The 23,986-nt window shown below is 37.4% G+C and overlaps 2 protein-coding genes across 3 annotated transcripts in view; one reads left to right on the top strand and one right to left on the bottom strand.

The window, feature by feature from the left end:
* Positions 1-23,986, top strand: part of LOC140002784 (serine/threonine-protein kinase RIO2-like) — a 100,107-nt gene that overhangs the window by 53,076 nt on the left and 23,045 nt on the right. The window lies entirely within an intron of this gene.
* LOC140002817 (uncharacterized) overlaps positions 11,735-23,986 on the bottom strand; it is a 60,122-nt gene continuing 47,870 nt past the window's right edge. The window contains exons 9-12 of the mRNA XM_072040210.1: positions 18,177-18,517; positions 16,986-17,055; positions 13,355-16,417; positions 11,735-11,883 (exon numbers count right to left, since the gene is read on the bottom strand). Of these exons, the coding sequence (XP_071896311.1) occupies positions 11,735-11,883; positions 13,355-16,417; positions 16,986-17,055; positions 18,177-18,517 (3,623 nt within the window). The remainder of the gene's footprint in view (positions 11,884-13,354; positions 16,418-16,985; positions 17,056-18,176; positions 18,518-23,986) is intronic.

Raw genomic sequence — 23,986 nt, 5'->3', positions numbered from 1 at the left:
GTCCTGCATATTCATTATTACTCTAGTTAAAATAAAAGTGTTTGTACTTACCATACTCACGACTGCCATTAGTACAAGCAGTTACAGCATCTTCTTGCTTAGGATCCGTAACATTTTCTGACCTGACCTAAGGAAATAAGCAATAATCAATACTTTTGTGTGTGTCTGACAGGACAAGAAATAGTTAACTAATAGAAAATTGGGAGTGAAACAGTTGAAAAAAGTCCTGCCAAATACTTTATGAGAAAATGAAGCCAACTTCGTTTGCTAACTGCATCATATATTTGGTACTACCACAAAATTGAACTTAATACTTGTTATCTGAGCTAGTGTAGCAGTTTTTACAGTGAAAGACAACACAGTAGAGTTTTAAAAAGCATTCAGTAAACGGGCTGAACATTGTCTAGTAAGATTAGAAAAAGAGGGTTATTGAATCTAAATCATTTGAATGTTTTGAAGTGTTTTATTGTAGTTCTACACAGACCAGCAATACTCATTTTAATCTATGGATCTGGGAGTCAACAAAAATCGAGGCTAATAAAATACACCAATGACAAGAGTGATGAAGGTGCGAATTGTAAGGTCAAAATGGTAACCCAGAGCAGCCTCAGCAGCCATTTAGGTAGGGTTCCTCTAAACAAAGTACATACTAATACAAGCAAACAGAGTAGAATTGGTGTCCATTCAGCAAGCAGTGAATGAAAGCCTTATGGGCATGAAGAGCAATCAACTGACTACGTGGTAACACCAAATTTTGGCAAAAGCTCAGTGCTCTTGGATGTTTAAAGAAAAAAAGTGTTTTGAATTTAATCTACAAGCTATGAAGAAGCTGTACAAAAAAAAAAACAAACATGCATATATCCCACTTATGAAAAGGAAGGCACAGAAAGAACTCCATTGTAGTCTGTAAGTAATTTAAGGGTGCTTTAAACATAACAGAAACAAATGACTAGAAAAAAAGTGCTCCTTCAAATTTGTACTCAGCTGCATCTTCTGGTTTTTACCCATTCACACCTGGACAAAGCTACCAAGGAAAACACAGGTTGTCAACTTCACTGTTTTCAAATAAACATCAGGTGCTCTTCCAGAAGGTATTTTGTCAGCCACAGGTCTTGTGCATGAGATATTTTAATGAAAATACAATGATATAAAACATGTCTTATTAGATGGCCTAAGAGTTCACTTCAACCACAGGCTCCAAGCTTAAATAAACTCTTTCCAAAAGCTAAAGAAAATATTTTACCTTTGTTTCCTCTGACTTCTGCTTGGCAGTCTTCATAAGCTGCTTGATGCCCGACAGGACCTCTACAAGTCCTGGCTTCTTCTCTGGGGTTTTTAATGGCTGCTTGATGGCTGATCCAACGTTGACTGACTCCAACTTCTCATCTGGTGTTTTCCTTTTACTTTCCAATTTCACCTGAGAGGCTTGTTTCTCTGCACTTAATGATACGCTGTCCACATCAAGATCTTCTTCCAGCATAGCTATTCCTTCTGGAATTCTGCAGTACATTATTTCAAATATAGACTTTGGAGATTCCTCCTCTCTCATCAAATCTGAGATGTCATGACAATCCAGTATCTCTCCTGAAGAATCTGGAGTATTTAATGGTGACACCATCATCTCTCCTGAAATAAACAGTAGGTTTATCTAATTTGGCAAACAAACTAAGCAGGAAATCCAAACATTCCAATCGCTGTATAACTAAGTAAAAAATGGATTCAATCAGCCAAAGCTTTCTACAAGCTAAATCCAAAACTGTGTTTCAGCAATTGGTTTGGTAATTAGCAAGAAGGCAATTAGCTCCTACAAGGCACAGCATACGTTAAAAAAATTAAGCCTAAAAAACCTTGATGATTTTTTATTTAATCTGATAAAAATCATTAGTATTACTACTCTGAATATTGGATAATTCATTCTTGATTTTTGTTGGTGATTCACTAGATGCTCACTTTTGCTAAATTCTTAGTAAAACAGAATTTAAAGAATTCTGAGTTATTCAGGAACACGACTGATATGCAAAGTCATATGCAAAAGACAGAAAAAAAAAGCTAAGGATCATCTTAACACAAATCTTCCTAATCTGACATTTTTCTTAAGTAGAATCTTTGCAAAATTCTACAGCATAACCACTCCCTGCCGTAAGATTTTGTCATTGAATCTAGATGTATCCCCTGACAATTGATTAAAGGATTGCCATGCTTCAACACAAGGTTTGCCTGAAACAATACTTCAGCATTTAGAAGTTCGATATAAAACTGAATGAATAAAAAAATAACACCTACCAAAAAAAATAACTGGAACTACTGGAAAATGTCCTCCAATACATGATAAAAAAAAAAATCAATGGTTGCAAGATGCTTTATCTCTACACTAAGTCTGCCTAGCATTAGGCTATGCACTATCAGTGAGTTGCAGACACAGCTACCCCAAAGTATACTTTAATAATTTCTTTCCAATTAACAACCATACCAGATTCTTCAGGAGTACGCAGTTCAGAAGTGTCCATTGTCGTGCACGGTGGTGTAAGATCACTGTCACGAACAGTGCTTGAAGGTGATGTGTTTCCACTTGTATTTTCTGGAGTTTTAAACATCTCAGCCAGCCCTATAAATTATATTCAGAAAAATGAGCACTTGTTTCGGAAAAAAAAAAAAAAAAAAAAGTGCACAGTTGGCAGAACCAGTAACAGGTTTTAAAAATCTCACAACGTAGCTGTGAAGCTTTCATCCATATTCAAGTTTTGTTTCGAGATTGGATTTTTCACCACTTTAGGGACCTGTCCAGCTATTCTACCAGTGGTAGAGTGCGCTCTGCCTACAACTACTGTAGCAGGAGATTCTGCATGACCTGTGCTAAAATGACCTTTTATTTTTCTTTCTGGAGGAAAAAAAGGAAAAAAATAAATAAAAATTAGGACACAAAGATCCCTTTTATTTAAAACCTAGCCAGAATCACTCAAGAGATTCCACAAATTTATTGGTCGTGTTTAGCTATTGAATTTGAATGTTCAACAATTAAAATATTTGTGTCTCAATGGTTATCATCCATGATGTCTGCCATACACCCAACACTTACAGGCAGTCCAGTCTACAACTGACAGTGTGTGAACTGGCTAGGGAAAAAGGCATAAAGAAACTAAGCTGAATACAGGTAAAATGCATGTTTTCACCAACAAAAATTATTGAACTGAAATTGTATCAGTTATATACTACTCCAAATTGAGGGACTTGGAGGATCAATACCGCAATTAACCTAACAAACAGAACCTTACTTAATGACTTTAATTCACGTGAAAGATTCACCCCACTGCCATTCCTCCCTCATTCTGTCCTCCTGGTGAGGCCAGGAGTGTCCCGAGAGCACATAGAAGTGTGCCCAAAGGGAATTGCTGATTTTGGAGGCACAAGGTGCCTATGGGGCCAGGTCGGGAGCTGGGCTGGGATGAGCTCCATCAGGCAGCCGGACCAGGCCCGTTTCCAGCGTGGCGGACGAGCAGCCTTTGCCCTGAAACTCAAAAGTCAAACTCTGTCGCTGACTTCCCTTATTAAAATGGGAGCGTGGTTGAGAGGGGCCATCTCTTGCCTGGGGATGCCAGTCTTTCCCTGTAGTTAATGGAAAGAAGGAGGCTTCTCTAGAGGGCGAAGGCGAGCTGAAACCTCAGCTGGAGTGCCCTGGAGGTACTGCTGTGTCTCCACTGCCTACACAGGGATCTTGGGAGGCAGGTCTCCGGGTGATCAAATTAGTCTTTGTGTCTGCCTCATTCCCTAATTGTCAGTAGATATCCCAACTAGTGAACAATGTACAGCATAACAAAGGAGGCACACATATAAAAAGGAGCAGAATTAGCCTGCGCTAATTGGTGGGCCTGACTTTGCTGACAGGAACCTGGCAGTTAAGAGGAGGGCTAGGAAGTAATTCACTAACTAAAATACACCTCAGAACACAGTAGTAAAATGATTTTATCTTGGTAATTTGACAGACTGGAACAGCAACAGATGAAAGTTTTTCATTTGTTTGTTTGTTTTAACCTGGCCCAGCTACCAGGTCAGACTGCTAGAAGTCTCGGCTGTTGATGTAAATGAGTTGAAGGCTTTGACTTGAAACTTGTTCTCGGTGGGTCCGATTAAAGTGAATTTGGCCCTCGTTTTACATGTGATTTCTGACAAAATGATCTGTCTGACCCTCCTACAGGGTGTTATCATTGTCCTTTATTTAAAAATAGGTCATTTGGAGCTTTCTGTACGTACACAAAATATTAAGTACAAAATTCACACAACTTCCACAGTTGGCTGGCTTGCAGAATATTTCTCTCAAACAAAACCAAGGATTTAAAACTTTGCCTTACTTTGCCTTAGTAAATGTGCTTTTAGCTTGTTAAGAAAAGCCCAATCTTTAAATATAATTTAAAGCTCTAATTAGTTGATTTTAGGCAATTTTTTTTTTTGACATTTTAATGGCAAGGATACCTGGATTTTTTCTGGTATTCATGAAGATATTTGATAAAAAGGTAGATGCAACTCTCTCTGAAAATAGCAAAAAAACAAGTTCATGGGATCTTTTCTAAGCCATACAGTAGCCATTTAGATTTTCTTATATGCTTTCATAGCTATCCAGGAGCCTGGTAAAGGCTCTTAATTGCAGAACTTCCCAATTTCTACTCCACTAGCACTTCTTTAACTAGGTCTTTTCCTCCAAAATACGATCCTGTCACTGAAGGAAATAATACTGAGGAAATGAAATATGGAAGTTAAATATTAACTTTTTTTTCCCTTTTTAGAGAAAAAAAAAATATATATATATATATATATACTTTTCAGATGGCTGCAAGTCTGAGCAGTCCTTTCATCTCCCACTCTCAATGCAAAAGATGCATTTCTAGAAATGGCACGCAAGTTTTATGGTTAATAAAATAGTTTATTGCGCCATTATTGTTAAGAAGTTTTTCTTGCAATGGAAAAGCATTCAGGTACACACTAAAACAACACCAATCCCACAGAATATTGTGTTTGTTCAAGCATTCAAACTTGATTAAACTTCTCTTTCAAAGTACTGCTGCATCACAGTTCAGTGAGCCCAAATCTCTCCTAATGCTTGGACACTTCTGATAAAGGATTTGTGTCAGGAATGTGTTTTAAAGTGCTGTTCTGAAGTCGGAATAGTTCTAGACAGAGATATTCAACTTCCTGCTAGGGAGAGGTGCTCAAATTAAGCATAAGAAGGTACTTGTATCTACCCTGAGTACCATAAAAAGCTATCAGATGACCCAATATAACTGACAGTTAAAATTCTACTTCTACATCACCTTCTTCCAGTGTATTGCCTCCCCAAATTCGAGCCCTTCAAGTGCACATACAAGCGCAAGTCACAAGCCTCAGAATATTCACTAACTGATTTTTGGAGATGCAAGTAACCCCAAAGGCTTTTTTTTTTTTTTTTTTTTTTTAAAAGAAGGGTGCAAGTTCCACCTGTTTCAGTTTTATTTTGTTTGTTTGTTTTCTTTTGTTTTTTCTTCCTCCCCTGAGGACAAACCATAAATTCTATCCTAAAGAAGCAAGAAAGGAAGCTGAAATAAGAATCTATGGAGATGACATCCTCAAAGATCATCAATTACCTGATATCTTTTAATCTTTGAGAATTGGCTCCATCAGATCTCAGCCTTTGGGAAATTATCGAACCTGATAGTGTTTACAACTCAGCATCAAGGTTAACAACTACAATCACACTGTTCTCTCAAAATAGCATTGCACCTTAGTGTCAAGTCAGGAGAGGAATGCCATGGAAAGATACAAATTAAAAGATGGAAAATTCAAACCAATACAGGTTTTCTTGTAATTAAGCAGCTGATCTTGTTATCAAGAAACTTTTTTGAGCTATGAACTCACAGTAGTCAGAAAGGATATTGGATATGAAAGAGAAAGTCAAGAGTAAATGACATATCTCTATATAAACTATACCATTGATTACAGTACAGGTTTGAAATATTAAAATCTAATGTCAGGATTATTTTTTTATTTTTTTATTTTTGGAAGATTGCTTAGAAAATATGAATACCGAGTTAACTAAACGCTCAGCCTTACAGCGAATATTTTAGTTACCCATTTTAATAAAATGTGACCAGGCTCTTAAACAAAAATAGAATAATAAAAAATAATAATAAAATGGACTGCATATTTACTATCTTACTGTATCCATGTAAAATGTTATTTAAAATTTTATTTAAAAGCCTTTCTGGAGAGTATATATTATACCATTACTGAAAATTATATTATCTTTACATACTTGCAGGTATTTATGGAATGTTCTTGTTTCTTTTGGACAGATAAAATATATATATATGTTTTTGCCTTTCAAAATATAGTTTTCAAATATATTGAACCCAAAAAAAGTCTGATGCACTGTCAGGCACCTCAATTTCTTATACGTCTCCCTAGTTTGGTATAAAGGAAACAGTCTGCTGATGAAAAGAAAGGCAGCTGTGATATTCTTTCTTATGTTTATTTTACCTGGCCATGGATATTCACCACCACTCTTCACCAACATTATTTAGTACTCATTCTCTACTGTTCTACTGTCTAAATATCTCTCTCCTCCTTAAAATATATTTATAAATGTAAAAATATATAGACACATACAGAGAAAACTATGAATCCAAATAAAGCCATGAGTAACTGTAAACATATTTTTATGAATTCCTGGAAGCTACATTTATTATATAAAACAAACAAACAAACAAACAAAAACACAAACACAGAATTAAAGTCAACTTTATTTTATTTACTATTGTCAAACAAAAACTTTCTAGGGCAAGACATTAAAAGAAGTGAGGCATATATAGAAACTTAATTACATTCTTTCAAAATCCATAGTCAAAACATCCTAGTTCAATGGACAAGTAGCACATTATGTGGTGTACAAAAGTGTTACTGCAGATAAAGACATTATGGCGACATCTGCCTGGCACTTTAACACCTCCTTATATTAAAAATTACATACACCTTATATTAAAAATTACATACACTTCCAATGCTAAGGATCAGCTGTTTCTCCACCTTATGTTTTCAGTCTATGCCTCTTGAAAAATGCAGAAATATTTCTTTAAGTGAAAGCCAAACAGTATTTGGAAATAAATAAATAAATACATAAGTAAATGAAGTCTTTGCTATGATCACTTACAGTTCATACCTGGGGACAGAAAAGGACACTGTAAAGTCACATCCCAAAGGTAAATAAATCAAGGTAGTGATGGAGTTATAAATACCTCCACATAGGATATTTTACAATTTGTATTGAAAATAAGCATTACAGAATTTCTGAGTTTCTCTTAAATTATTTTTGTGTCACTTTCTTTCAGAAGTTCTGCATAGGTACCCTTGTTTTTCCCTTGAATATTTACCTAGCATAAGACTCAGAATATTTTAGCTTGAGACTCAGACCATTTTAGAAGATATTTTTGTGTAATAAAAGAATTGCAATTTGCATTCTTTAAGGACACCACCACCTTCCAGAAACACATTAAATGAAGCAGAATGAAATCGAAGTAGGGCAGTTTGGGAATTATTTTCAGCTGTGTTGCAGCTCTGAAGGGCTCTTTCAAGTTAGGCATTCAATTTAGGCAAAAATACCTGGCTTCTTGTAGAGTTTATAACCTAAAGGCTATTGATTTGGCAGTATCAAAGTCGGTGAAGATTCCTGGAAGGAGCTGAGTGTCGGTGTACACTCAGGAGATGACCAATGACACAAGACATGGGATGACAACCGCACATTTATATTTGCCATCAAAATTTTTGAGAAAATAGTTAACTTGAGACTCCTAGCTATACTTGAGAGCAAATTGCAAGATATTTATGCGTACTATGTTACAGAAAATAATCCTATGACACATTTTTCCTTGTGGGGCTGTGAGTCTCACGAGATGAAGGTTGACCACCTTCTGTCCCCCTGAACTACTGTAATGGTACAGATCTGGTCAACATGCCTAGGGATGGATACCATTCTTTACTCATGTTTAGCTTGTACTAAATAGTAATATAAAAGTAGAAAATAAATTAGTTCACTGCCACAGAGATATCAAATGTATATCAAGTATTAATTATGCATTTAGTATGTTCAGAAATTGGTAACCCAGCTCTGAAAAATATATATAAGTGTATAACTTTGATAACTTTATATGCATACTTTACATATACATAGAAAGTCACAAACTAGGAGCAAACAAAAAATGAGATATCAGACAGAATCACTGGAGACAAAAATATATATATTAATTAGAATCAGAAAATATGCCTGTGTTCAGCTCTATTTCTCAATAAGGCTATAACGTTTGCATACGTATGGTTCACTGGAGCTTGTTCTCACTGTAGGTGTGTTGGTAGGACTTTGCTTTCCTCTGAGATTCTACAACTAAAGTAGGTTATTTTTTCCCATTCTGTGTTAAACAGACACATAATTTACTTCAAACCACTGTTACCATTGCTCCCCGAAATGATGTGCATAGGCTGCTGATCTTTAAAACTTGTTAAAATACATGTATATACATATATATATACATGTATATCAGTTTACTAGTTTTGAAGAGACAGACTTCAAAACAAATCAGAGACACCAAATACTTGAGTTTAAAATCCTGTATAAAACCTTTAACGTGACCTGTAGAATTACCAATTCTGCTGCATGGAAGTCACAGATACTGTCTTAAAACAAGAGTGTGGACTCTTTCTGCTGGTGTCAGTTAGGACGAGACTGGTTTTTAGAATAAAAGCAAGGACAAAACTAACAATCATCTTTAGAAGGGAATTTCTTGCTCTGCCCCAAAAGGCCATTAGGACCTCTTTTGCTAAGCGAGGCCCCATTTCTGTAGTATCTCAGCAGACAGAGTCAGCTGCTCTTTATGGACTATTATTTACTTATTAATTAGATATTTCAAGTCAATTTACTTAGTCTGGGCATTAGCTGCTCAACAGAAAACAACCACAGAGCAGTTCCTTTCCTGTGGATCGCAGCCCCAATTAATAAGCCCGAGTGGCTGCATGGGGAGCAAGCTCAGGCCCTGTGTGGCAGTGGGGTTAAGCAGTCACAGCCCAGCTTCTGGCACGCTTCGTTAGCCCCCGCTCATCAGCAGTCACGTGCTGACCACAGCTGAAGTGGTGGGATGTGTGATACCCTAACGCAGTGTGCCAGGTGCTATGAAAAATGATTTGCTCCTAGCGGCGCTATCTAGTTAAGGGTGTTCTCTCAGTTCTTTTGAAGTGGTTTGTGAAAAGGAGCCGAGAATCCCCCCTCCTGCTTCTTTCAAGAACTTTGTTTGGAAAAAAAAAGAATATTGCCCTGTTAGGAAAGCCTTAATTAGGTTTTATCCAATGAGTCAAGAGTAACATTTATGCAGAACAGCTTTTGTGTGGTGAATGTCTTGTTTGCACAACCTGTGACACTCAACAAACCCAAACAAAATGCCCCTTTGCTCATCTCGCTGACGAGCTCTTCACTTTGCACAGCTTGGCACAGAGGCCAAGATGCCCTCTTATATCCTAGTTGCAGCTACTGAATGGAAAACAAGGCAGCTCCTTCAATGCAGTGATGGAAACTTGGCAAGTGTTCTTCCTCTACCCTCACAACTCCGTGCCTCTGCCCAAGGCTTTCATCTCCTCTGGTATGGAGGCCGCCTCACTATCGAACACGTACTAGCTAAATTAGGGAAGATGGAATGATCCCTTATCATTAAGGCTGTGTGTAATGCAATTAAAATGGAGCATTTTCTCACAGCACAAGAGTTCAGCCCTGTTCTCATTCTGAAAAAAAAAATAAAAAAATAAAAAAAAAAATAAAAATTGGGGTGTGCCTTAGGACTTTGATTTGTTAGAAATTACTGCCTTGAATAATTATGGGATGATATTAAAGACTGAAATGACAGAGAAAGAGCAACTTAGAGGCACTTGCTTCTCTTACATAACTGCAAGAACAAAAAATACAGGTTGGAACACGGAAGACAGCAAGGCTGTGAAGCTGACCTAGAAGGGTACTTATATCATGAGCTTCCAGAGGTCAAAGCACTGCTGTTATTTCCTCTTTCTACCCACATTGCATAGGGAAAGCTACTAAGCCAAATGACAAATTGATCCCAAGCACATCACCTTCAAGGGGTTACAAATGCCAAGCTGCTTTGTCCTGTTTCTCTTCTGAATCTGTTGGTGGCTATCACCAGGTTTCTTTGGAAAACAACCAAACCAACCAAAAGGGATACTTCTAAGCAGCAGCCAGTAGGGGCCGACACAGGATTAGGTTCATGAAGATGGCTTTGTGAAGTCTCCCTGTTGCAGTTAAGGAGACTGAGTCACAAACAGAGCAGGAGAAAATGAGTGCAAGGAAACTGGAGTTGTTCAACATGCAAGGACTTCATATAGATCCAGTAAAATCGGTAAAATTCTGTAAAACTCCAAGGTCACTAGTCTAGACCTACTGCTTGAGTTGTTGCTGAGACAAGAAGCATGAAGCTACATGTCCTGGAATTTGGGATGAACATAAATCCTGCACCACAGACCCAATTAAACATCTTGGGTGAAGATACTCCTCTCATTTCAGAGGCTGCAACCTAAGCTGGTGGAAGCAACCCCTCACTCCTCTTGTGGTAACACTTTGAAAACACGGATTTCACAAATCAGAACTTGCCCAAAGGGCCATTCATCTTCTCCAAAAGAAGCCCTAAGAAAAACATCAGAAAATAAACTCTATCTGTCCTTCCATAGAAATCTATTACTCCTCCTAGACTATATGAAAATGTAGGTTCTTAACTGGGGTTTTAAAAATGCATAGATACCTGAGCTGAATTTTTTTTTTTTTTTTTTTTTTTTTTTTTTTTTTTTTGCATTTCATAGAGGAACAGAAAGCTACCACCCTTTGAGATGTGTGCACGCCAACATTATCCACAGGCCGCAGACACTGACCTCTAGAAAATATTCTCCAAACCACATTCAGTACTCCACATCAGCTGCAGCTCTGAAAAGGGCAACATCGCAACCTCATACGCTCACTGCTCCTCTTCCCAGTGCTCACCTCCCTTTACAAGCACTGCACAGCGTGGCCATGTTTACAAGAGAATTGCCTGAATTTCAGAGGCACCCACATTACACTTCCAAAAATTATGGCATTTGGCTAAAAAAAATTAAATTTGGTTGTAAGAGGACAGTAGTAATTACATCTTTAATTATTCCTAAGAACACAAAACACTTAAGTCCTAAATTGTTTACAAATTTAATGGCTTACAAACCCGTACTTCTCAGTAAAATTATTTTTTTTAAAATAGCATTTTCATTCATAGTAGTTCTACTAATAAATCTATAGTTTTTAGAAGAATATTTACAGAACTTTAATGAAAAAATAAGACTTAAGCACATAAAATTTAAGCAGAAAATAGCTTACAATTACACTGGCAGTAAAGTAACATGGCTTCCTGGCTACTGTACTCATTACCATAAAAAAGGGGATAAATACGAGCATAAAAGATTTATTTTTCTACCTGCCATTCTGCACAAGCATCGCATGGTATAGGAACCACTATATGTATCTACTAAAACAGGCGGCATCATATCTGTAAACATATTAAGAAAAGTACTTAGATAATATCATCAGCGATAGCTTTACAAAATCTGAACTTAAAATCTGAGTGTAAGTCAAGTCACATTAAAAATTCCAATGTCATTTACAGAATCATTCTAAAAACTGGCTCTTTAACTGTTAAGACTATTTTCTTGTTCTTGCACTTGCTCTTGTGCTTGATCTTGTTGTCCTGTTCGTCCCTCCAGCAGTCTGAGTTGTCTTCACATTGCCTTCAAGTTTTTCTTCAGTTTTGTTTCTTTTCCCTTTTTTGGGTGATCCGTTTTCATCATTCTCTATTCGTAGACAGAAATATTAAATGGAAATTTATATCATAAATCAAGCATTTTATAGAAAGTCAATCTTCAGTTCCATTGTTTTTGAAGGGAGATGTCCCTAATGACTACGTTCCAAAGCTTACATCTATGAGTTCAACAAACCAGTTACAAAACCCACACTTCTGCACATCCAATATCCTTTAAAATAGGTCCCCAAGGACATACAGCTATTTCTGAAAGTAGGTTAACATTAATGAGAGCACCAAAACCAATTAGCTATTATTTTAGCTAAAAATTCTTCTACTGATATGTAAAACTAAAACATATCTAACACTGAAGAAAAAAACAGCAAAAATGAATGTACAGCAACTAATTTATTGTCCAGCTAGAACTGCAAAGTCAGGCTTGTAGTTGTAACAAACACACTGGACGCTTCTGGAAGAATCCACATGGCACAGACCAGTGAAGCTGCTCCAAGAGATGAGCATCGACCCAAGCACCACCACTAAAATCCATGTGGGGAAAAAGGACCTCCCCCCAAAAGAAACTATTCAGACCGGTAGAAAAGCACTGGGAGAGATCAGTCCTTTGGGAGGTGCATGTAGCAGTGTCAAGAAGTGAAAACTAGCAGAAGTGTGAAGTCAATAAACCAAGAGGGGAACCTGCCACAATAGATGTACGTGTTACGTTTGGATAAGCACATGTAACAGATAAAGAGATGAAGAGAAATGAAACGAGAGCATGGCCAAATCACAATAGGATTAATGCACATAACCTGCCAGAAAATTCTTTGTGCATCTGTAAAGATTCATTACTTCCATTTTATTATATTTATTTGACGATAATTTCTTATTACAACATGGTATCTTTAAAATTTTATCACATCCAGCTGAAAGGTTTAGGGAATATTTCAAGTGTCTGAAGCTAGAGCTCTATTGGCTTGGGGAAAATAAAACTGAAAAACAGGAAAAGTGAGAGACATGTGGAACTTCTGCTGTCATTTGAGCTCAAATACAGCTCCAAGTCCTTCTAGCACCAACTTCATTACAGCACGGATAAGTTGTACAAGCTACCCAAAACCTGGACATACAAAAGCAGGAGCTTAGATGGTATTTAGGAGAAAACAAGCACAGACAATGGGTGCTACAAATGTAATTATCATGCTATGCTCATAACCACCTGTAAGTTAGTTAATTGCTGTTATTTAACCTGCAAGTTACGGATTGAGACAGCAGAAGAGCATGAGAGCATTTGAATAACTCAGCAGAAGAGGAATACAGCTGTCAGATGCCATACAATCAATCCATTCTGCTTTGGAGAAACATCTGGTTTGTACAGGATAACCTAGCCCCTTCTTTACTTACCACTCTTTGCTACATTAAAGACCCACTCTCTATTTACATTAGACTATGGCAGCCAACAGTAATAACCTGTACAAAATTCTAGACTTAGCTATATGTAGAAAATAGAAATATTTTTTTTTCCTCACCTGATTTTGATTTTTTAGGTGGTACATCATCTGCTGGCAACAGACATTTTCTTCTGCGAGAAGTGGAAGTTGTCTGTTGGGTAGGGTTAACCTCTTTTCCTTTTCCAGACTGATTACTTTCTTCAGAACCAGTGGGTATCAAACACTGCATTTCCGAAATGTTGCCGTTTTCAGGCAAGTTGCCATTGTCACGAAGAGAAGTAGCTGCCTCTGGTTTGAATTGTACATTTTTCCTCTTATTTCTCAGTTGCCTTTGTTTTTCCTGGGATGAGTTATTTTCCAGAGCTGTACCTTCACCTTCCTTAAGGATTCCGTTTTGACCTCTGTCTTCAGGCAAGACAAGCTTTTCCCTGAGAAAGGTTGAACTAGTTTCTTCAGATTTGGAAGGAACTATTTTCCTTCTGCCTGCTTTCGATGGATTTTCTTTTCCTGATTGGGTTACTTCCAAAAGTATACCCTGTTGCTCTTTGGGAGTTTCATTCTTACCATCTTCTGGCAAACCTTGAAGTGAACTAGAACTAACAGCCAGTGAAGTGATACTACACTTTTTCCCTGAGTACCCTTTTGAAAGGTCAATTTTTTCTTCGGAAGAGGGTTTTTCAGAAATCATTTGTTTAGCTTTCCTATGATTATTATTTCTGCTACTTTCTTTTGATAAGTTACGTTTTCCCCGAGCAGGAGTAGAACTTGTGGCTTCTAATAATATGGCAGCTTCATTCCTTCTGCCTCTTTTTGGTTGATCTTTTAGACTTGAAACAACTGCTCCTAACGGAACATTTTGATCTTTAAGAGCCTCTTCTTTACCATTATCTGCTGGCAAACCACGTTTTCTTCTAAGAGAAATGGAATTAGTTGTGTGTGACACTGGAGGAGTTTCTTTCCTTCTGCCCCTTCCTAATGGCTTTGCTTTTGCACAGGACACCGATTCCAAAAGCACGTTTTGTTCTTCATTAGTACTCTCCTCTTTGTCATCAGTTTCTGACAAGCCACGTTTTCTCCGGAGAGAAGCTGAACTTTTTGCCTCTGCTGCTAGATCAATCTCTTTTCTTTTGTCCCTTGCTGATGCATTTGCTTTTGCCTGCAAAGTGCTATCTCCCAATGCTGGATTTTGATCTTCTTTCACAGTCATCTTTTTATCATCACCTTCTAGCAAGCCACGTTTTTCTCTGATAGAAAGAGAACTCACCGTTTGTGATGCTACAGCAACCTCTCGCCGCCTTCGTCCTCTCAGCGGAACTTCTTCTGTTGAAGAGGGAATAGCTTCCAAAGCTGGATCTTGATCTTTTCTGGAAGTCTCATCTTTACTATGATCTTTAATTAAGGTTTCTTTTTTCGTAAAGGTAGAACAAGCTGCTTGTGGAATGGAATCAGCTTGCCTTCTTCTGCTCCTCCTTACTTCTAAAGGATTTTCTGAAGCCTCACGTTGATCATGTTTGCAAGCCATTCCTTCCTCATTCCCAGGTAAATTCCTTTCTTCTCCTAGAGCTTCGGAACTGGCTTCTTCAAGTTTAAAATTAACTCTTCTTCCTCTAAGTCTTCTACGTGTAATTCTATTATTTGGTGTTCGATTCTCTTGCAGGATTTCAGTTTGCTTTGGTTCATTTGCTTCCTGCTCATTTCTTGTCTGCTTTTGATGTCTATGAGCAATGCCATCACTGTTTAGAGCAGTTACCAATGTGTCAGCTGTGTTGTTCTGGTCTTTCATTACTTGGTGTGCCTGCTTGACACAACTAGAGGCTGAAGACTCTTTGGGAGAAGATTCCTCTGTTTCTGACTTACATTTAAGCATAAGATCTAGGCTGTTTACATCCTGGGCAAATTCATCAGCCTTCTTCTCTGAAGAGTCTTTTTTCCCTCTCCTGCTTCTAGTTCTGTTTGCTTCTTGTTTGAATTCCAAGTTGAGAACAGTTACTGGCATTTTATCTGTCTCTCCAGAAGGTGATTCTGACTTTAATCTTTGAGATGCCTTTGTAGTATTTTCCTGAGCATTTTCCGCTTCATCTCCCAGAGATACTTTCCTCTCATTTTTGGTGGGTGATTTTGTTTCCGTAATGGTTTCATTTGAAGTCTCCTTGGCTTTCTGAACATTCTGTGTATTTTCAAGTGCCATCCCGCACATGTCTGGTTTTACTTCTGTTGGTTGTTTTCTAGCATTTCTTGAAGACTTACCTCTTTTTTCTGTTACCTTTACTTCAAGTTCAGTTCTGTTTCCAGATGCTTCTGTGGGGGCAGTCTCAGAAGTCTGCTCATCACCTTGTAGTAATTTTGCTGATTGGTGTTTACGAAGTTTCCTTGTCGTCCCATGAAGTTCCTCTGAAGGAGCTTGTTCAACCTGTTCATTCCTAGCTCTTCTTTGTCTTTTGGGTGGAAGCAGTGCTTCTGTGTTTTCTATTTTTTTCATTCCTCTAGACCTCTTCTGATGCAATAGAAGAATTTCTTCTCTGTCTTCTACACTACCTTTGTCAGATGCGTTTTCAGACTTTTTTAAATCTGTTTGCAGTTGGTGATTTTCATCCTGAGTGCTACTAGATACGCCTTCTGTCTTTCTGCTTTGATCATCTTCAGTTACAGATGTGCTACTGATATCATACTCCTGCAAAGCCTGTTTCCTATTTGCAGGATCTTTTTGTAGCACTGAAGAATCTTTTTCAGAAGACTCAAGATCCTCACTAGGATGTTTTAACTCCTTAGGTTCCTTAGTTTTACCTCTTCTTGGTCTTCGAGTATCAACCTGCGTTTCCACAAGTGAAACAGTTTCAACTGTTTTCTCAACAGGATGCTTTGAAACAATTTCTTTTTCCATGCAAAGATTTGTTCTCCTTCCTCTTCCTGTATTTTTAGCTACTGAAGTTGAAGTACTGATCTCTCCCATCTCTTCTTGGATGCTCTTTTTCTCCAGACCTTGCAATTCTTTTGAATTTAAATCCTTTTCACACTGCTTTGTTGAAGGTGGATGTACAGTCTTCCTTGGTCTGCCCCTTGTTAGTCTCTGGGTAGAGTGGTCTTCGCTAGTTGACAACTTTTGTTGAGAATCTTTATCTTGTGAAGTATTTCCTTTGTCTTCTAAAACAGTTTTATTCCCCCCTACAAAGTTTGTCATATAGAAAAGAGCACAATCAAAAGTTATACATTACTATGCCCGATCAAAGTATCTCTTGAGTTTTCATTTTCCTAGTAAAGCAGTCTTGCTCAAATGAATCATATTTTATTTTAAAAAGTAACAGGGATTTAAACAGACTCCTAGAATAAAACCCAGTTTAGTACACAGAGTTATTTGTTTTATTTGACAGGTAGCACTCAAGCTTTAAGATATATTTTGAAAGTCTTTGCAAATAAAGGTGATTTTAAGTGGATACCTTAGCAACAGGTGATTTTTTGTTTGTTTGTTTTTTACACTGGTATGTTTGGAGATGCCACCGTTATTACATCAAACTACTACACCATTTTTTAAACACCAATAGAATGCCAACACTGGTTTGTGTTACAGATTACTGCTCAAATTCCCTGAGATATTTGCTCCTTCCATACTATATAATTTGGAATTTTTACAACACGTTGAAACTTCCTAACAACACACACAGTCCTGCATATTCATTATTACTCTAGTTAAAATAAAAGTGTTTGTACTTACCATACTCACGACTGCCATTAGTACAAGCAGTTACAGCATCTTCCTGCTTAGGATCCATAACATTTTCTGACCTGACCTAAGGAAATAAGCAATAATCAATACTTTTGTGTGTGTCTGACAGGACAAGAAATAGTTAACTAATAGAAAATTGGGAGTGAAACAGTTGAAAAAAGTCCTGCCAAATACTTTATGAGAAAATGAAGCCAACTTCGTTTGCTAACTGCATCATATATTTGGTACTACCACAAAATTGAACTTAATACTTGTTATCTGAGCTAGTGTAGCAGTTTTTACAGTGAAAGACAACACAGTAGAGTTTTAAAAAGCATTCAGTAAACGGGCTGAACATTGTCTAGTAAGATTAGAAAAAGAGGGTTATTGAATCTAAATCATTTGAATGTTTTGAAGTGTTTTATTGTAGTTCTACACAGACCAGCAATACTCATTTTAATCTATGGATCTGGGAGTCAACAAAAATCGAGGCTAATAAAATACACCAATGACAAGAGTGATGAAGGTGCGAATTGTAAGGTCAAAATGGTAACCCAGAGCAGCCTCAGCAGCCATTTAGGTAGGGTTCCTCTAAACAAAGTACATACTAATACAAGCAAACAGAGTAGAATTGGTGTCCATTCAGCAAGCAGTGAATGAAAGCCTTATGGGCATGAAGAGCAATCAACTGACTACGTGGTAACACCAAATTTTGGCAAAAGCTCAGTGCTCTTGGATGTTTAAAGAAAAAAAGTGTTTTGAATTTAATCTACAAGCTATGAAGAAGCTGTACAAAAAAAAAACAAACATGCATATATCCCACTTATGAAAAGGAAGGCACAGAAAGAACTCCATTGTAGTCTGTAAGTAATTTAAGGGTGCTTTAAACATAACAGAAACAAATGACTAGAAAAAAAGTGCTCCTTCAAATTTGTACTCAGCTGCATCTTCTGGTTTTTACCCATTCACACCTGGACAAAGCTACCAAGGAAAACACAGGTTGTCAACTTCACTGTTTTCAAATAAACATCAGGTGCTCTTCCAGAAGGTATTTTGTCAGCCACAGGTCTTGTGCATGAGATATTTTAATGAAAATACAATGATATAAAACATGTCTTATTAGATGGCCTAAGAGTTCACTTCAACCACAGGCTCCAAGCTTAAATAAACTCTTTCCAAAAGCTAAAGAAAATATTTTACCTTTGTTTCCTCTGACTTCTGCTTGGCAGTCTTCATAAGCTGCTTGATGCCCGACAGGACCTCTACAAGTCCTGGCTTCTTCTCTGGGGTTTTTAATGGCTGCTTGATGGCTGATCCAACGTTGACTGACTCCAACTTCTCATCTGGTGTTTTCCTTTTACTTTCCAATTTCACCTGAGAGGCTTGTTTCTCTGCACTTAATGATACGCTGTCCACATCAAGATCTTCTTCCAGCATAGCTATTCCTTCTGGAATTCTGCAGTACATTATTTCAAATATAGACTTTGGAGATTCCTCCTCTCTCATCAAATCTGAGATGTCATGACAATCCAGTATCTCTCCTGAAGAATCTGGAGTATTTAATGGTGACACCATCATCTCTCCTGAAATAAACAGTAGGTTTATCTAATTTGGCAAACAAACTAAGCAGGAAATCCAAACATTCCAATCGCTGTATAACTAAGTAAAAAATGGATTCAATCAGCCAAAGCTTTCTACAAGCTAAATCCAAAACTGTGTTTCAGCAATTGGTTTGGTAATTAGCAAGAAGGCAATTAGCTCCTACAAGGCACAGCATACGTTAAAAAAATTAAGCCTAAAAAACCTTGATGATTTTTTATTTAATCTGATAAAAATCATTAGTATTACTACTCTGAATATTGGATAATTCATTCTTGATTTTGGTTGGTGATTCACTAGATGCTCACTTTTGCTAAATTCTTAGTAAAACAGAATTTAAAGAATTCTGAGTTATTCAGGAACACGACTGATATGCAAAGTCATATGCAAAAGACAGAAAAAAAAAGCTAAGGATCATCTTAACACAAATCTTCCTAATCTGACATTTTTCTTAAGTAGAATCTTTGCAAAATTCTACAGCATAACCACTCCCTGCCGTAAGATTTTGTCATTGAATCTAGATGTATCCCCTGACAATTGATTAAAGGATTGCCATGCTTCAACACAAGGTTTGCCTGAAACAATACTTCAGCATTTAGAAGTTCGATATAAAACTGAATGAATAAAAAAATAACACCTACCAAAAAAAATAACTGGAACTACTGGAAAATGTCCTCCAATACATGATAAAAAAAAAAATCAATGGTTGCAAGATGCTTTATCTCTACACTAAGTCTGCCTAGCATTAGGCTATGCACTATCAGTGAGTTGCAGACACAGCTACCCCAAAGTATACTTTAATAATTTCTTTCCAATTAACAACCATACCAGATTCTTCAGGAGTACGCAGTTCAGAAGTGTCCATTGTCGTGCACGGTGGTGTAAGATCACTGTCACGAACAGTGCTTGAAGGTGATGTTTCTCCACTTGTATTTTCTGGAGTTTTAAACATCTCAGCCAGCCCTATAAATTATATTCAGAAAAATGAGCACTTGTTTCGGAAAAAAAAAAAAAAAAGTGCACAGTTGGCAGAACCAGTAACAGGTTTTAAAAATCTCACAACGTACCTGTGAAGCTTTCATCCATATTCAAGTTTTGTTTCAAGATTGGATTTTTCACTACTTTAAGGACCTGTCCAGCTATTCTACCAGTGGTAGAGTGCGCTCTGCCTACAACTACTGTAGCAGGAGATTCTGCATGACCTGTGCTAAAATGACCTTTTATTTTTCTTTCTGGAGGAAAAAAAGGAAATAAATAAATAAATAAATAAATAAAAATTAGGACACAAAGATCCCTTTTATTTAAAACCTAGCCAGAATCACTCAAGAGATTCCACAAATTTATTGGTCGTGTTTAGCTAATACAGACTGCTGGGCATACAGAAGTGGTTAAATTGCAGCTACTTTAAAGGGCTGATTCGTTGTGAAATGCAGCTCATATATTCGTTTAAGATTTGAGTGACTACGCTCAATGAGCATCTGAGACAAGTTTTCTTAGCTTTCAGAAACGCTCAGGGATTATCCTGAGAGTCTTTCAGTCTTACTCCTTTCCACCTGCATAGAATCCTTTAGGTTGGGAAAGACCTTCACCATCATCCAACGACCAACCTCACCACCACGTAAAGTGGTTAAACCGGAACAGAACCTCTTTCAAACAGCACTACAGCTTCAACTACAGACAAGGGACAAATACTTACTCCATCCACCCAACACAATTAGTTATTTAGATACATTCTTAAGATGTTTTGAATTAATACATTTCAGTAAATTCAAGTAGATTTACACGCTGTGAGAAAGACACCAATACCCATTTAACATCTTGCCAAAATCTCAAACTTCCAGCTTCTGCAGTTAAATGCCAACAAGCTGTTTCAAGGTTAAGCAAACCCCCAAACCTTAAAAAGAAGTAAAACAAATACCTTTGGTGACTGTGTTGTCTTCTTCATTGGTCTTCGTTTTGGGGCACGTTTTTTAACGGCCTTTGCCTGTGGTCTTGCAACACCCAATTTTACCACTTCTGCCCAAGATTTCGCAACTACGAAGCAAAACAGACACAATAACCTTAACTGGCAGCTGTGTAAACAGGACTTCACAGCTATTTATGATTCCAAAGGATTTGCTGTAGTCAGAAATCACAGTTTCAAGCTGAATCTTAACGAGTGTCCAAGCATCCAGTACGAGCGTCCAAGCATCCAGTACAAGTGTCCAAGCATCCAGTACGTTTCTACAACAAAAAGCGTCATACAGTTCCAGAATCTGTGCTAAGTGCTGACCTCACTCTGTCCTCACTCTCTGCTGGAGTTCAAAAAGCATTTGGACAGTGCTCTCAGACATGTGGTCTGATTTTCTGGGCGGTCATTTAAGGACCCAGGAGTTAAACTTGATGATCATTGTGGGTTCCTTCCAATTCAGGATATTCTGCGATTCTGTGAAATATTTTCCTCATTACAAATTTGCCATAAGCCTTTCAGTCTTGCACTTTATTTTACCTGAATTTTTCCTTAACAGAATGTAAGGTTTAACAGCAAAAAAATGTTTTTTTTTGTTTTTTTTTGTTTTGTTTTGTTTTTTTGCTTTTTTTTTTTTTTTTTTTTTTTTTGTTTGTTTGTTTGTTTGTTTTTTGTTTGTTTTAAGCGAAACATATCCAGGATTAACCAGGAAGGCCTGTGATTTTATCTCACCATATAATAGGACTATCACTGAGACACTGCACACAGACACTGCACACAGCATGTTATTCACAACTTTAAAATGATTCTACAAAAAACGAAGATAGCAAAGAATAATAAATTGCCAGATGAATGTTGATATTGATGGGAAATTTTAAATTTGAAAGAGTCAAATTGATATAATTTGTTTTCATAAATTAAAGACATCTCATCTTTAAGTGTTTTCATAAAGATTAAATTTTCAAGAACCAGATTCCCTCTCAATTTTTCCAGTGGTATCAAAACTATTTTGACCAACATTTGAATTTGAATGTTCAACAATTAAAATATTTGTGTCTCAATGGTTATCATCCATGATGTCTGCCATACACCCAACACTTACAGGCAGTCCAGTCTACAACTGACAGTGTGTGAACTGGCTAGGGAAAAAGGCATAAAGAAACTAAGCTGAATACAGGTAAAATGCATGTTTTCACCAACAAAAATTATTGAACTGAAATTGTATCAGTTATATACTACTCCAAATTGAGGGACTTGGAGGATCAATACCGCAATTAACCTAACAAACAGAACCTTACTTAATGACTTTAATTCACGTGAAAGGTTCACCCCACTGCCATTCCTCCCTCATTCTGTCCTCCTGGTGAGGCCAGGAGTGTCCCGAGAGCACATAGAAGTGTGCCCAAAGGGAATTGCTGATTTTGGAGGCACAAGGTGCCTATGGGGCCAGGTCGGGAGCTGGGCTGGGATGAGCTCCATCAGGCAGCCGGACCAGGCCCGTTTCCAGCGTGGCGGACGAGCAGCCTTTGCCCTGAAACTCAAAAGTCAAACTCTGTCGCTGACTTCCCTTATTAAAATGGGAGCGTGGTTGAGAGGGGCCATCTCTTGCCTGGGGATGCCAGTCTTTCCCTGTAGTTAATGGAAAGAAGGAGGCTTCTCTAGAGGGCGAAGGCGAGCTGAAACCTCAGCTGGAGTGCCCTGGAGGTACTGCTGTGTCTCCACTGCCTACACAGGGATCTTGGGAGGCAGGTCTCCGGGTGATCAAATTAGTCTTTGTGTCTGCCTCATTCCCTAATTGTCAGTAGATATCCCAACTAGTGAACAATGTACAGCATAACAAAGGAGGCACACATATAAAAAGGAGCAGAATTAGCCTGCGCTAATTGGTGGGCCTGACTTTGCTGACAGGAACCTGGCAGTTAAGAGGAGGGCTAGGAAGTAATTCACTAACTAAAATACACCTCAGAACACAGTAGTAAAATGATTTTATCTTGGTAATTTGACAGACTGGAACAGCAACAGATGAAAGTTTTTCATTTGTTTGTTTGTTTTAACCTGGCCCAGCTACCAGGTCAGACTGCTAGAAGTCTCGGCTGTTGATGTAAATGAGTTGAAGGCTTTGACTTGAAACTTGTTCTCGGTGGGTCCGATTAAAGTGAATTTGGCCCTCGTTTTACATGTGATTTCTGACAAAATGATCTGTCTGACCCTCCTACAGGGTGTTATCATTGTCCTTTATTTAAAAATAGGTCATTTGGAGCTTTCTGTACATATGCAAAATATTAAGTACAAAATTCACACAACTTCCACAGTTGGCTGGCTTGCAGAATATTTCTCTCAAACAAAACCAAGGATTTAAAACTTTGCCTTACTTTGCCTTAGTAAATGTGCTTTTAGCTTGTTAAGAAAAGCCCAATCTTTAAATATAATTTAAAGCTCTAATTAGTTGATTTTAGGCAATTTTTTTTTTTGACATTTTAATGGCAAGGATACCTGGATTTTTTCTGGTATTCATGAAGATATTTGATAAAAAGGTAGATGCAACTCTCTCTGAAAATAGCAAAAAAACAAGTTCATGGGATCTTTTCTAAGCCATACAGTAGCCATTTAGATTTTCTTATATGCTTTCATAGCTATCCAGGAGCCTGGTAAAGGCTCTTAATTGCAGAACTTCCCAATTTCTACTCCACTAGCACTTCTTTAACTAGGTCTTTTCCTCCAAAATACGATCCTGTCACTGAAGGAAATAATACTGAGGAAATGAAATATGGAAGTTAAATATTAACTTTTTTTTCCCTTTTTAGAGAAAAAAAAAAAATATATATATATATATATATACTTTTCAGATGGCTGCAAGTCTGAGCAGTCCTTTCATCTCCCACTCTCAATGCAAAAGATGCATTTCTAGAAATGGCACGCAAGTTTTATGGTTAATAAAATAGTTTATTGCGCCATTATTGTTAAGAAGTTTTTCTTGCAATGGAAAAGCATTCAGGTACACACTAAAACAACACCAATCCCACAGAATATTGTGTTTGTTCAAGCATTCAAACTTGATTAAACTTCTCTTTCAAAGTACTGCTGCATCACAGTTCAGTGAGCCCAAATCTCTCCTAATGCTTGGACACTTCTGATAAAGGATTTGTGTCAGGAATGTGTTTTAAAGTGCTGTTCTGAAGTCGGAATAGTTCTAGACAGAGATATTCAACTTCCTGCTAGGGAGAGGTGCTCAAATTAAGCATAAGAAGGTACTTGTATCTACCCTGAGTACCATAAAAAGCTATCAGATGACCCAATATAACTGACAGTTAAAATTCTACTTCTACATCACCTTCTTCCAGTGTATTGCCTCCCCAAATTCGAGCCCTTCAAGTGCACATACAAGCGCAAGTCACAAGCCTCAGAATATTCACTAACTGATTTTTGGAGATGCAAGTAACCCCAAAGGCTTTTTTTTTTTTTT

This window comes from Anas platyrhynchos, chromosome 6 (assembly GCF_047663525.1).
Source record: "Anas platyrhynchos isolate ZD024472 breed Pekin duck chromosome 6, IASCAAS_PekinDuck_T2T, whole genome shotgun sequence".
Classification (NCBI taxonomy): domain Eukaryota; kingdom Metazoa; phylum Chordata; class Aves; order Anseriformes; family Anatidae; genus Anas; species Anas platyrhynchos.
Note: the sequence above shows the minus strand (reverse complement) of the source record. Positions and strands in the feature narration are given on the sequence as shown.